General features: G+C 44.8%; 1 protein-coding gene across 2 annotated transcripts in view; it reads left to right on the top strand.

The window, feature by feature from the left end:
* The window catches only part of FBXO32 (F-box protein 32), a 37,121-nt gene extending 22,915 nt beyond the window's left edge, over positions 1–14,206 (top strand). Inside the window, exons 6-9 of one of the 2 annotated variants that reach the window (XM_043879299.1) lie at positions 217–401; positions 6,904–7,086; positions 8,132–8,275; positions 8,895–14,206. In XM_043879299.1, the coding sequence (XP_043735234.1) occupies positions 217–401; positions 6,904–7,086; positions 8,132–8,275; positions 8,895–8,984 (602 nt within the window). In that variant the 3' untranslated portion in view covers positions 8,985–14,206. The remainder of the gene's footprint in view (positions 1–216; positions 402–6,903; positions 7,087–8,131; positions 8,276–8,894) is intronic. The other variant, XM_043879300.1, reaches the window with a different exon arrangement.
* The last annotated feature ends 316 nt before the right edge of the window (positions 14,207–14,522 follow it).

Raw genomic sequence — 14,522 nt, forward strand, 5'->3', positions numbered from 1 at the left:
AAGAGGGACCTAGATAATGGAAACTCTACCCCATACCCTCGAGTGCAGAAGCTTAGCCAAGTATAGAATAAACACCAGTGAGAAAGAAGACCATATCCCCCATGGGTGTACCTGGGTAACACAAGCACAGTAGAACAGAAGAAAGGACCACTTGTAAAATTATGGAGTGTTCTAGCCTCATAAACTCTTCCTACTGTTTTTCTTCCCCCACTCAAGTCCTTGAAGACCAGCAAAACATTAGACTAATAAGGGAACTCCTGCAGACACTCTACACATCCTTATGTACACTGGTCCAGAGAGTCGGCAAGTCTGTGCTGGTGGGGAACATCAACATGTGGGTGTATCGGATGGAGACGATCCTGCACTGGCAGCAGCAGCTGAATAACATCCAAATCACCAGGGTAAGCGGGAACCCCCCAGCTTCCTCCCAGCAGGAACAACCCCTCTGCAGTCAGTTCCTCTGCCGAGATGCTGGGCAGCCTCACCAGGACTTTAAACCCACTCCGATGATGGAAGAGTCTAGACAGCTCTGCTCGGATGTTGTCTCTTGGGTGCTGAGGGTGGGCTGGGGGCTTTCTGATAAAGGGAGGGGGGGAAGAACTTGGCAGAGCAGGATCAAAGCACACGGAGGATGATGACCAATGGAAAGGTGGGAAAAACTGGAAACTTGACCTTTGGGTCAGATGTGGGCTATACCACTGAAATCTTCAGTGGGATCTGGAGATTTCTGCCCATTTCCTCTTAAAGTACAAGTTCGTTTATAGCTTTAAGATGCTGCCTGGATTGCAAAGGCGCTATGATGGTGGTGGCTTGGAGAACTGGTGCTACCAGCGTTTTAAAACTCTAGTTCCAGTTATTAACTGGAAGGAAAGGAAGCCTTTGAGTAAAGACTGTAAACATACAGGTGGGGAAAGAGATGGGCAAGTCTCACTCAAGGCAAACAAATAAACCAGACCCCCCCACATTTCCAGCTAAACTACTACCAGTAGTTTCTTCTGGCTTTTAAAACACAAGCTGGCACCCTAGCACTTGTCCTCTTGAGAGTGAGCAGAAGGACCAAGACATACGAAAAATGTGAGAAAGATGTTGTTGTAATCTCTCAAGGCTCCCTAATGGACATACACACTTAGGCCGCTCACATGGCACTTGGCTGACTTATCTCATCACTCACCACGGCTGTTTTAAGTGGTTCCGGGACCCAGGCTGATAAAGTTAGGGTCTGCCTTGTCTCTTGAGAATGAAACATAAAAAAAAAAAAACTTCTTTGACCTCTTTTAAGTGTTTCACTCTATGAAGCTTGCAAAATGCAGTGTCCTTGACTTTACAGTTAATAACCTCTCTGTTCCTTGGGTTTTTTTAAACTCAGAAACAGAGGGAATAATTAGAAACCTCAGAGTTCTATGACTTCCTTAGAATTATGTAGGCTACACTACATACACACACATACACACAATACATAGAAACCAGTGATACCTAATCAATGATATAAATGAGCAAATCCCATTAGTCTCAAGGGCATCTTCCCTCCAATAACTTGGAACACCCATTTAGATGGTCCCACTTGCCCAGAAGTTGCCTCTGTTCTGTTTCCCTCACAGGAGCTGCCCCCTCCCTTGGCCACGTCTGCCCACTTTCATGCGTCTGCTCTCCCCAAAGCCCTCCTTAGTTGATCTACAGACTCTCTTGGGAGGGACTCGTTGTAGTTGCTGTGACCCTTCATGGAGTGAGGGGCGAGGAGGGATCAGAGAAGCCCAGTGACTTTCCCAAGTAACACAGCAATCAGGCCAGAGCTGAGGTCAGAACCCTGAGCTTCTTATTCCTAAAATGGCAAAGCTTTTTAGCATCAGTGGTTTCCAAAATTTTTTCAATCCAGCTTTCTTCCAACTATGTATTCAGTGATTCAGCTTTTTGCAAACCTTTTAAATCCAATGAAATCTCACACAGGATGGATCAGACCCTGAAATTCATCTGACTCTCCCCTCTGCTCATGGCACCCCAGCCAGCCCAAGCTATTCTCAGCTTGGTCCTACCTCAGGGCTTTGAGGATAGCTGCTGCTTCTGACCATCCAGTCTGTTGAAGCCTCTGTCATCTTACTGAGCTGCTTTTATGAAATGAGATTATCTCATACATATAGTCACCTTCCTGTCTCATCCACTGGCTTATAAACGCCACAAAGAAAGGACAGTACCATCTAGTTCCCTGCTCTGTTTCCTGTCCCTGGACCAAAGCAGGTGGCAGTCAGTAGACATTAATTGAATGAATGAGTGATTGAAGGCAACTCTCCTCCCTACACCTACCTAAAGAACTTGCTCAGTGTTCAGAGGAATACAGTTGCAAAATAGTGCCCTGTATTACAGATGAGGATGAAAATTTACCAACTGCAGGATAGGTAGGGAATAGGTATTGAACATCTCTGTGCCTCTCTTTTCTCGTTTGGGAAATAGGAGCAACCGTGCCTATCTCATAGCCCTGGTATGAGAGTTAATAAGTTAGTATATGAAAGCACTTAGAGCGGAGCCTGACATGTAGTACTGTAAACGCATCAGCTGTTATTACTGTTATGAGGGGCTCAACTCGGTGGCACTCCTCAAAGTCCTCTAATGTATTAATTAACTCATCTAGTGACTAATTGTAAGGAGGGGTCATTATAAAAGCTAATATTAGCTGGCCACTGTGCTCAGTACTTCCAGGCATTGTCTCATGAGAAAAATCAGACTGAGTGGTTAAGAATAATCTGGCTGGGGCCTCCCCACCAGTAGGATATGGACTGAACCCAGGCCCGTCTGCAGAGGCTTAAGAAACCCATCAGCCTCTGCTCCCTCATGCCCTCCTTCCCAACCCTCCATGACTCTCAGCTACATTATTTTGACAGCAGTGCTGGGAACCCACAGAGCTCTGAAGTGCTTTTCACAGAAATGCCCACGTCTCCAGAGGAAAGAAAGATGGACAGAGAGAGAGCGAGAAAGTGGGGGTGGACAGAAAAAAAGTCAGTCGCTCAGCTGTGTCCGACTCTGCAGCCCCATGGACTGTAGCCCACCAGGCTCCTCTGTCCATGTAATTCTCCAGGCAAGATTACTGGAGTGGGTTGCCATTCCCTTCTCCAGAGGATCTTCCTGACCCAGGGATCGAACCCAGGTCTCCTGCGTTGCAGGCAGATTCTTTACCATCTGAGCCACCAGGGAAACCCAAGGGATTTAATTACTTCAGTGTGGACTGTATTTTAAAACTTTTTAACAGTTTGGACCAAAGAGAAGTATGTTATTACATGAAAATGTTAAGGTGACATTTACAGTCATTGTTTTCTGTTTGCCAAAGTTCTATCAGTATCTCCCCAGCACATAATCTTGTTTTCTTTCAGAATTTCCTATCTCATTCTATGGAGCCAATTTTTATTGGCAAAATAATTAATATAGTAAATAATAAAAGGGAGAAACATGAAGAGAAGTGGCTTGCGGTGGGCAGGGGGCTGGTGGGGGGAATCACACAGAATCACAGTGTGCTGTGAGCAAGGCAGAGTTTGGAAGTGTCGGGGGGCAGGGAAGGCAGGGTGAATATAAAAGGATTTTTAGCCAAACACTTGATAGGGGGAGCAAGAGTGACTTCTTTTTCTTTAATATGTTTATATTCAAATAGAAGAAGGTACGCAAGCAGTTAATCATTTATCAGGAGTAAAGGCTCAGCATGGGGTCTGGGCAAGGATTTTGGAAAAGTTCAGGTTTGAAAATTTGAGAGTGAAATTGCCAAGTGGACTTTAATAGGAGTTCATGTAATAATTGGCTTGGGAGTTTTAACCAAAAAAGTAGATGCTTTGAAGTGCTGGAAACAAAAAGAAAATCTCACAGCAGTTTTATTGGCTCATATGATCAGCCGCAGATGATAAATGACAAATAGGTCTAGGACCTTCTGCAGTCCAGCAAAGTCCTGAATTCTGCAAACAATTGTAAGTTCAGCCCAGCAGCCTGAGCAATATAAATTGTCAAGTCAGAGACACTTCTGACAGGTTAGGAGGCTGATGCTACTCCGAGTCTGAGATGGTTGGAGCTGGAGGGGATCCTCAGAGACTTCTAAGCCTGCTCATTTTGGACACGAAGGAAGTATGAAAGGAAGTGTTAGTCGCTCAGTCATGTCTGACCCTTTGCGACCCCATGGACTATAGCTTGCCAGGCTCCTCTGTCCATGGAATTCTCCAGGCCGTGGAGTGTGTTGCCATTCTCTTCTCCAGGGGATCTTCCCCACCCAGGGATCGAACCTGTGTCTCCTGCATTGCAGGCAGTTTCTTTACCAGACGGACAGAATTTGAGACCCAGATTTCCCATGGGATCTCCATCTGCTGCTGCTCCATCCCATGTTCCTCCCACGCCACCTCCTGTTCTTTTCCATCATTCAACGTCCCAGGGCACCCTGTGACTGCCCACCTTCCCTCTCCACGCCTGTCCTGCTTTGCAAAGACACGGCAGGGCACGGGAGGGGGGAATTGCTGACACTGTGTGTCCCCCTGGAATCTTGCGTGGTCCAGCCTTGACATGCCTCGTACAGAGTTTAGTTAGCTAAGATTTCAAGGGGGGAACTCAATACCCATTCCCAGGATATTTTCCCCTAGCTAAGGAAAGGTTTCTTCGTCCTGTTTGTTTGTGTTGTGTTTTTTTTTCCCTCTTTTGACCTCCAGAGGTGATAGAACACTGAGCTAAAAATGTCACTAGTTCAAGTTCAAGAGCTCACCCAGGACTTGCATGGGAAGGACAAAGAACCACGGTCTTGGTCTCAAGCGATTTGTGCTGACTTCTTATCCAGATGGCAGAAGCTAGTTGCTGTTCAAGAAATAGCAACAAGCACTACCGACGACCTTCTGTACAGATGGTTCCCATAGCACTTTCTGCTTGTCTCCTTGGTGGCATTTAACCTTTGTTCTCCAATAATTTGCATATGTTCTGGGTCTCTCACCCTTGCAGCAAGTCCAGTGCCAGAAGAGGGTTTTTGTGCTAGACTAGTCTGCGAGGGTTACAAGCTTAGTTCTTGGCTTCAAGGATCTCGGTCTGGATAGGCTAAACATAAGCTCATCCAAATTTAAACAATAAAGGGCTTAACTGTAAATGCAAGGATATAATAGAAGAAGCTTCTAAAAGAGCTCATGATTAATTGCCAATGTGTTTGTTCTCCACAGATCAGTAGTTTTCAAAATGTTCCACAGAGCCTAAGGTTCAATAGAGATGCCTGAACGGATGGATCTTTAGGCTGAAAGATTCTTGACCAGCCCTTCCCAAAGTGTCCATACATGTGTACACACACACACACTAGTACAGAGTCTTTCTACTGTGGTTGTTTTTACCTGTTTAATTATTACTTTATTTTCATTATTCCACAAATATTTATTGAGTGCCTACTATATCCTAGCACACTTCTAGACTCTTCTAGACATAGCAATGAAAAACCACAAAAATTTCTGCCTCTGTGGAGCTTATATCCTAGCAGGAATGTTCCATTAAGCTTTCTTTTGGAGATGGGTTCTGAAAGAGGGGATTTCCTTGGTATTCCAGTGGGTAAGACTCCACATTCCCAGTGGAGGGGGCTAGGGTTCAGTCCTTGGTCAGGAAACTAAGATCCTGCATGCCTCTTGGTGCAGCCAAAAAAGACAATGGTATCTGAAAGAGATCATAGGAATTCTAGGAAGATGCAGTGCCTAAGACTTGAGGGAGACACAATAGCAGTTTTCAGAGGAGGTGAGTTTGAACAGGGGCTCCCCAGGTGGTGCTACTGGTTAAAAACAAAACAAAACAAAACAATACCTGCCAATGCAGGTAGACTTAAGAGATGCAGGTTTGATCCCTGGGTCGGGAAGATCCCCTGGAGGAGGAGGGCATGGCAACCCCCTGCAGTATTCTTGCCTGGAGAATCCCCTTGAACAGAGGAGCCTAGTGGGCTATAGTCTACAGGGTTGCAAAGAATTGGACACGACTGAAGTGACTTAGCATGCACGAGATTGAACTTGATCTGAGAAGAGTCACTTGTACATGAGCAGAGGCCTGGACAGAGTGACAGCCTTCTGGACAGTGTTTGGGGACCAGTGAGAAAGCCTGTTTTGGGGGATCAGTGGTCACAAGGAGGCAGGCCATGAGAGCTGGGGTTGAGGGGTGCCCTGCCAGGGCAGTGAGTCCTTCAGGACTATTGTAATTGAGTGAAGCACAGGAATCCAGCTCACAATATTAGAATCTTTCCGGTTGGTGCTAGTGGTAAAGAACCCGCCTGCCAATGCAGGAGACATTAGAGATTCAGGTTCCATCCCTGGAGAAGGGTATGGCAACCCACTCCAGTATTCTTGCCTTGAGAATCTCATGGACAGAAGAGCCTGGTGAGCTACAGTCCTTAGAGCTGCAAAGAGGTAGATACAACTGAAGCAACTTAGCACTTCACAGTAAAAGTGTGAATCAGTGAAGGAAATTAAGAGGTACAAACCTCCATTAGAAAACAAATGAGCCACTGGGGCTGTAATATACAGTATAAGGAATATGGTCAATCATATTGTAATAGCTTTATATGGGCACACATGTTACTAGACTTACTGGATGATCATTTCATAACATCTGCAAATATCAAATCACTATGTAGTACACCTGAACTAACGGGATAATGTATGTCAATTACATTTCCTTTTTTTTTTTTAAGCATCAAGTTTTGTGCAACTTAGGAAAATTTCTCTGGCACCATTGGCCGGAGCTGCTCCAGGCTGATCTTTGTGCGTCTCGGTCATGGGTCCTGTCTTGTACTCGGGGCAGGGAGAATGGCTGCTCTGATCAGTAAACCAGCTTGAGGCTGGAGGCCAAGGGGACAGCTGCATCCTTGGAGGGTGTTGCCTGGTGCCTAGCTGCTCTCCGCCCTGCAACTTAACACCGTCCTTCTCCCCGCAGCCTGCCTTCAAAGGCCTCACCTTCACAGACCTGCCTTTGTGCTTACAACTGAATATCATGCAGAGGCTGAGCGACGGGCGAGACCTGGTCAGCCTGGGCCAGGTGGCCCCCGGCCTGCACGTGCTCAGTGAGGACCGGCTCTTGTGGAAGAAGCTCTGCCAGTACCACTTCTCCGAGAGGCAGGTCGGCGTGGCCCCGCCGCTGTTCCTTCCTTCTCTCCCGCTCTGCCCGCCACCCTGCCAAGCGTCCTTGGCATCTTTCTCAAACCCACCCTGGGGGGCTCCCTAGTTTGACTAGAAAGCAGTCCGAGGAGTTTCTAAATAATACTTGTGAGATTTCTTTTATGTGATTCAAGAAGGAAAAAAAAAAAAACAAAACCTTATATTTTAACCCATTCCCATTTTACAGCTTGCTCTGAAAACAATTCATAAAATTGGCAACAGCCCTTCTTTTCTATAACAAAGGAACTTACATTTTTATGACATTTTACAGCTAGAGGATTTTCCTGATGTTATTTCATTTTATGCTGATAACCCAGGGAAAGGTAGCCCCGGAGTTGGAAATGGCAACTCCACTCCAGTATTCTCACCTGGGAAACCCCACGGACAGAGGAGCCTGGCGGGCTGCAAAGTCCATAGGGTTGCAGTGAGTCGGACACAATTGAGCGACTGAGCACATTATGCCCACTTTAAACAGACAGAGGGACTGAGGCCCACAAGTGGCTAAATGACATATCCAAATTAGTGGCATGCTCTCCAGGTGAGGAAAATGGCCTTGGATTTGAACTTGGGTCTTCGGACACCAGGCCTTTTTCCCCTCCGCACACTGCCTCGGATTTTTTTTTTCCCCCAACTTCTTTATATAGAAGTGTGAGTTCAACAGAGTCTGTTCACGAAGCCACTAATATTTAGATATAAAATAGAGCCACTGTGCCAAACAGTCACTGCATCTCCCTGGAAATAATCACTCAAGTCTGTAGCAGTGAAAAGATTGAAGTTGTTTATGGAGATCACCTAAACTTTCAACACCAGAAGATGTCACCAACCACCTGTTTCTTTTAAAGACTGGTTAAAAGCTATTGTTTCTTTCACTGGGTAGAGATCAGAAGCTACATTTTTATATCTCTGCTATTTTTTCCCTGGCTATCATCAGGGTATAGATGAAAACGGTGGGGAAAGAAGGCAGGAGCAGAACTTTTCAGAGCAACTTTTATGTGTTTGATACTTAGATCCGCAAGCGATTAATCTTGTCCGACAAAGGACAGCTGGATTGGAAGAAGATGTATTTTAAACTCGTGCGATGCTACCCACGGAAAGAGCAGTATGGAGACACCCTTCAGCTCTGCAGACACTGCCACATTCTTTCCTGGAAGGTATGTGTCTCAGAGGCGGTGGCCACACACCCCCAAGCCCAGCCCCCAAGAGCCAATGACACCCACACTGTGTCGCCAAATGCTTTCCTGCTCTTTCACTGTTGTAGCCCCCAGGTGAAGGCGAAGGTAAGACTGATGCAGGCCCTGGGGAGAGAAACTGTCAAAGACTTTCATTTCCTTTACCCCACTGTGTCAGCTTTCCCTGCAGCGCCCCCAGATTCCCCCATCTCTCTGTGCACAGGTACACAGACACATATAGCACTCTTTAGCTTTTGCATAATACAGGGCGTTCTTGAGAGAGGAATGTTGTTTTGAGGTTGGGCAATGCCAGGACTTCCCTGCCGGCTCAGTGGTAGAGAATCCACCTGCCAGTGCAGGAGACATGAGTTCGATCCCTGGGTCAGGAAAATCCTCTGGAGAAGGAAATGGAAACCCACTCCTGTATTCTTGCCTGGAGAATCCCATGAACAGAGGAGCCTGGTGGGCTACAGTCCATGGTGTCGCAAAAGAGTCAGACATGACTGAGCGACTGAACAGCAGCAGCAGCAATTCCATAGGGTACCACAAGCCAATGGGATGCTGTGGAGAATGCCCACCTAACCATGATGTTCCTTTCCAGGGCACCGATCACCCGTGCACAGCCAATAACCCAGCGAGCTGTTCTGTTTCACTTTCACCCCAGGACTTTATCAACTTGTTCAAGTTCTGAATCCCAGCACATGACAGCACTTCAGAAGGGTTCCCCTGATGATTGGATGGTTGGGAATCCAGAGTTTGGACACTTGATTTGTAAATAGTGTACATGTTAAACATTGGCTCAAAACTTCTGAGATAAGGGACACTGAAGGGGAGAGAACAGCTGCTGGCTGGAAGTTTAAGCATATGGACTTCTCATTAGAATTGGTATGGAAAACAGAAATCCTGTAAATAAACTTTTTTTCCTAACGATTTGCCAGCAAGACTGTAAGGCAGGAATTCTATTTCATCGGTGAAAATGGAATTCTCTTGAAGTTCACTGCAACTCCTTGATAGTTCCCTAGAGCTGTGGGAGAGAGGGCAAAATTCAAATACAAAATAGAACGCTCTTCGTTTACAATGTGAAAATGTGTTGGGAAAAAAAATTAAGAAGAAAAACTACATGTGAGAAACCCCTGGGCTTTGGGTTTTGATTTGGGGTTTGTTTGGCAAAGGCAATGGAAGCACCACTCATCTTAAACCCACATGGGTATAGATAGGGCCTTATCTTCCGAAGACACCGCACAATAGTCTACCTCGGAAAGCTGCAACGCTCGCTCTGACAAACCGCATGGTCCAGTAGACGGTCTCTGTCTGTTTTGTGTCTTCATCAAAAGTGATTTGAAACAGGAAGAGAGATTGGAGGCATCCTTCCTCATGCTTCAGGCTTCCCTTTTAGACGAATGGGACACTCTTTGGGGTTTCTTCTGTTTGAGAAGAAACCCCAAAGCACCTATGCCTTTTTCCCTTTCACGTTGTAGCTTATGTCATGCAACATAAGGCCAATTAAAAGCAGTCCCAGAGGAAATCCTGCTGCAGGAAAAATGGAATGAGTCACCCAATAGCCATGAAGATTTTCTTATTCCTGTTTAACTTCTTGGCTTGTCTGGGCTTCCTAGGGTATCTTGATGGATAAGCCTGTCTCTGGGGACTGTTTGGAGCCAGAGGCCTGATAAAGACTTGTAGAACAGGTTTTACATATCAGCTGCTGTTCTTCTTGATGGTTGATGAGTTTTCTTTATATCCAGCCGAAATTTAGTCAACCTGAGCTAGGGCTTCTTATGAGGTTGATAAAGCCTGGTGTTCTCGCCAGACAGGGAGTGGATGGAGGTACTTTGAGTTCAACCCCAGGGGAACTTGCTAGACAAATACCAACAGGTAGTTATATGTGGAAGAAGGAAATCTCAGGACTTAAGGAGTCAATATTCCTAGAAGGGAGTGGGGAATGTTTTTGTTTTTTACCTTTTATAGAACTTTGCTTTTCTACAACAGTGTATATATTTTTGCAATTGTATTTGCTTTCCTTTTTTGTGTACGTAAAGTGGGCACCCTCCATGATCTTGGCCAATGAGTGAAGCAGAAATAGGAACTTGGTCCACATTTATGTTGAGCAACAGTGTATTCTTAGGGATTGAATTGGGGGTGACCTGAAATGGGGAGAGATGGTTAAGAATGCACAGAAACAAGCCAAGGGACCAGCTAGTGATGAGGGACCCCTTCGTGCCCTTTCTCAAAGCACAACCCAAGTACCAGTATCTGGAAAAGAACTTGACCACTAGTTGATGTTCCTCACTGTGCAAGGCCTATGCCTATGGATTTCTCAATATCTTTTTTTTCATCATCACCCCCCTAAGAAGAAAAAGGTAAATTGTATTTCAATTTTGAGGGAAAGTAAATATTAAAGAATAAGATATTGGTTAAGGTTGAGCTCTGGAGGGTCACAAACCACTGTGACACCTAACAGGATCCTGCCCACCCCAGTCAAGGTCACATTGAGAATGCAGGTCCAGACTATGGAATCAAAGGCTCATTCTGCCCTAATTCAGGCAGGTTCTCTCCAAGGTCTCAGCCTCCTTAAAGATGTGAGTGGAGCTGAGATCGTTGTTGTGGTGAGGGCTCTGGAACCTTTGACTCTGGCAACTTGGGGCGTTCATAGCCTTTCACATCTTGCCCCAAATTCATGTTCTCAGCACCTTCATGCTGATGGTGTAAACAGACACTCCTCAGCACCTTCAGGTTCACATTTCCAGAAATGTCGCCTGCTTTGACTGTCAGCACGAAACTGGGGAACCAGTATCACTTGGACTGTCCGAGTGCTCAAGACCACACCGCAGGCCCCAGGCAGCAAGAACAGCTATGCAAAATGACCCTACCACAAGGAACAGGCTTACAGTTTTCTGAAATGTTTACCTAGATCGTGACTCCAAACGCTCCCCATCTCCTTTGACATCACTGGAGGTGGTGTGGACAGAGTCAAGGAAAATTTTTTAAGGAAAAAAAAAAGAAACCAATACTTGTGATTCCCTTTCTTTGGAAGAGGAAAATAAGGAAAGAAATGGCAGGTGGCGAGGGAGAGGGGAAGGAATAGCGGTGGTGTGTCTTTGCTGCTGTGGTTTGGGCATGAGCGGGGGGGTGGCGGGGACAAAGAGCATAGCTGTGTGAGCATCTCTACTGGTGGCACGGGGCACCTCTGCAGTGTGGCCAGAGCCTCTCGTATAAGTAAAACCAGAAAGTTTAAAAGAAGATGCTTGTTCCCTGGGCACTGATTGTCTATAGAATTTCTATTGGCAAACCCTCCCAGGACAACCTGACCTAAAAACCAAAAAACAAAGAATCTCTGTCTCAGAACTTCTGGCCTAAAAAGCCAGAAGGGACATGCCAGTGGAAAGTGCTGGAGAAGACAGAATGCTGCACTGTCTCTGCTGTGCCTACCTATCCCCACCGCAACTCTGGAAAGGAGGATTCAAGATTGATGTCGAATATGAGAGTACCAGAGAAGGAAAGAGTTTTTGTCCAGGACAGTAGAAGCTGATCCACGCGAGTGTAATGATTTGTTTCAATGTGAACATTTCTGAACAACAATCCTAGAGTTTCTTGAGAAGAAGGCACAGCGTTTGAGGAAAGGAGAATATGTGAAGCTCACGTAGGACTCAATTTATAGCAAGATCCAGACATTTTAAAGTAGATCACATTATGACTCAACACTGTTACTTTTAGCAGATGGACCAGTCACCTGGGAGGGTGGTGGCAGAAACTACAATGTGAAAACATCTCCAGTTTTGAGATCAAAAGGGTCAGTTGTGAGATGACCTCTGTTTAGCCATGATCCATTTTATATTGAAGTAGATCAGAGGAGATATTTTAGATGGGCTGGATTTACACTGCAAAACTGTCAAGGCAACAAAGGGCTTTACTTGGCAACAATGAAGGAAGGTAACAAGTGTGATTACCTTATTGCCACAGTTCTCTCTTCAAAAACTGTTTGGGAGCTTGCAATTAACACAGGCTCCTCGTTTCCATTGTTTTTATGTGGGAGAAGAGAAGGGGCTTGGAATCTGATTTGTCTAAACAAGTGGTGTGATTTGCAAGAAGTTCAGTCATTTCAACAGTATATCATGCTTAGTGTTCAATACAATGTTTATCATAAAATATGCACCTGAGTTTATATATTTCTGCCAGGCTGTAGGGCAATTACATCTTGCTATGCAAACACTATTTTATGTGTGAATTTTTTTAACTGTAATTTTATGTGTGAATTTTTTAAACTAAACTCTATCATCATTTTCCATGTTGACATCTGTTGTTTTTTGTGTTTTTTCGTTTTAATCTGTTTCCAACTCTCAGAGTCTGTGAACCATCCCTCTGACTGGATGCTGGCCTAAAATCCTATTAGTGTTTAAACAGACCTCAGAAACACCCTGAACCTCTAGGCAAATGCAGAGATGGGGCTCTTTGATATAGCTTGGGCCCTTGATGTCTTCAACAAACAAGATCGTAATTCCTTTCAACTCCACGGTTTCTGTAGACGCTTTCTCCTCTGTTTTGTTAAGGAGAGTCAAGTCTCGTGGTTTTCCAGAGGAAGGAAACTCCTCTGCTAGACTTTAGTGCTGGGAGGAAGGTTAGCGATGATGGAGTCTGGCATTCCTTCTGCCTTTCCAGATGAAGTAGTGGGTCCAGAATATTTGGGAGACATGCCTCAACCCAGCTGGTACTCAGCAGTGGTCCTGAGTATAAACCTGGGACTCTGTGAGCCTTGACTTCGTGCCCCCTACCGCAGCACCTTTTGTTGTGGCTGGACGCACGTGACACCAGAGCTGATTCCTCTCAAGACTTCCACATTGGTGGTCCAGTGTTAGGTGTCTGGCTGTTAACTTTTTAAAAACATTTGAAGTCCCTGATTCTTCCTGGAGAAGTTAAGGAGCCTCTTAATGTTTTTACAGAACCCTGACTCTGCTGTGGGTACGGCATACTAGTGAGTACAACCTGCTTGCCGTAAAGTTAGCAGCCTGTGTTGACAAATTCATTTTTCCCTAGGTACTCAGATTTTAATTGTAGAGGTGCCCCCTGAAACAGATGACCACTGAGCACCTGGATTGCTTTCTAGAAACTAAGATTCTGATGGTAACCAAGCAGGTTTCCTCTCGCCTTAGACTAAGAGGTACATTTACCCCCTCCCTTCCATCTCCCGGTCCTCTGGTACCTGCTGTGAGACCCAGTGAGCTTCTACCAGTGGAAGGTCACTCTCTGCTAAACCTCACAAGCAAAGGGGGCATGAGGCGGCAAGGAGCAAGGAACCAGGATATTCATGACTTTGTCTGCTAGACATTTTTCAAAGTATCCTTGAACTCAGCAAACAAAGTTTTCTGAGAGAGCTCTCAAAATTCAGGCCCTGCTCCATTTGGCCAAAAATGGATGGCTGCTTCAAAACTCTGAACGGCTTGAAACTCCATCTGCTGCAACATTACTTCTGGAGTTTGAACATGACTTTTTCTGTCTTTGAGTATAGAAATGTTTAATTTAATTAATGATATACAAGGCTGTTAAACAGAAGGCGCCAAGCTGTGCTCTGCACTTGAGCACATTTGGCGCCATCTTTATTCTGCCGATACTGCCAATCATCCTGGCTAGAGGAGGTGTATGTGAAAGTCCATATCCTAAGCTTAGAAGCTTTCAAGTACTTTTTTAATGAAAAATGCTATAGGGGATTGAACATTTTAACTAAAAGTATAAGGTTAGACCAATTACATGCAGAGATGTTTATTTAATATTGTGTGAACTGAGTCCTTCTGTATAAATTATTTGCACTCTCTTCTTGCATGACGAACTGATTTTTTTATAGTTGTTTGTACCAGACGGTGGCATATTTTTGTAAAATTTTTTTGACACTGAATTGCAATAAATGTTTTTCCAACAACACACACTGGTGCATTTTTGGTGCGTGTCAATTCAAGTTGGTTTTTTATCAAACTGAGTATGTTTACCTTTTGCTGAGTGAGGCTTATATTCCTACTCTCAGAAACTTAACATTGATGTAAAATTTTCTAGGAATACACAGAAAGCTAAGCTTGCTGCTGAGTACCAATCTGAATCAGAAATACAGTATTATGCTTAAATGGGATATTCCTACTTACTGTTTATAAAATAGAATGCTTAGGGAATAGTGAACTTTAAAGTCAGTATTAAATAAAAATTAAAAAAAATAAATAAAGTCAGTATTAATTTACTCATCAAC

Source organism: Cervus elaphus, chromosome 21 (assembly GCF_910594005.1).
Source record: "Cervus elaphus chromosome 21, mCerEla1.1, whole genome shotgun sequence".
In the NCBI taxonomy this organism is placed as follows: Eukaryota; Metazoa; Chordata; class Mammalia; order Artiodactyla; family Cervidae; genus Cervus; species Cervus elaphus.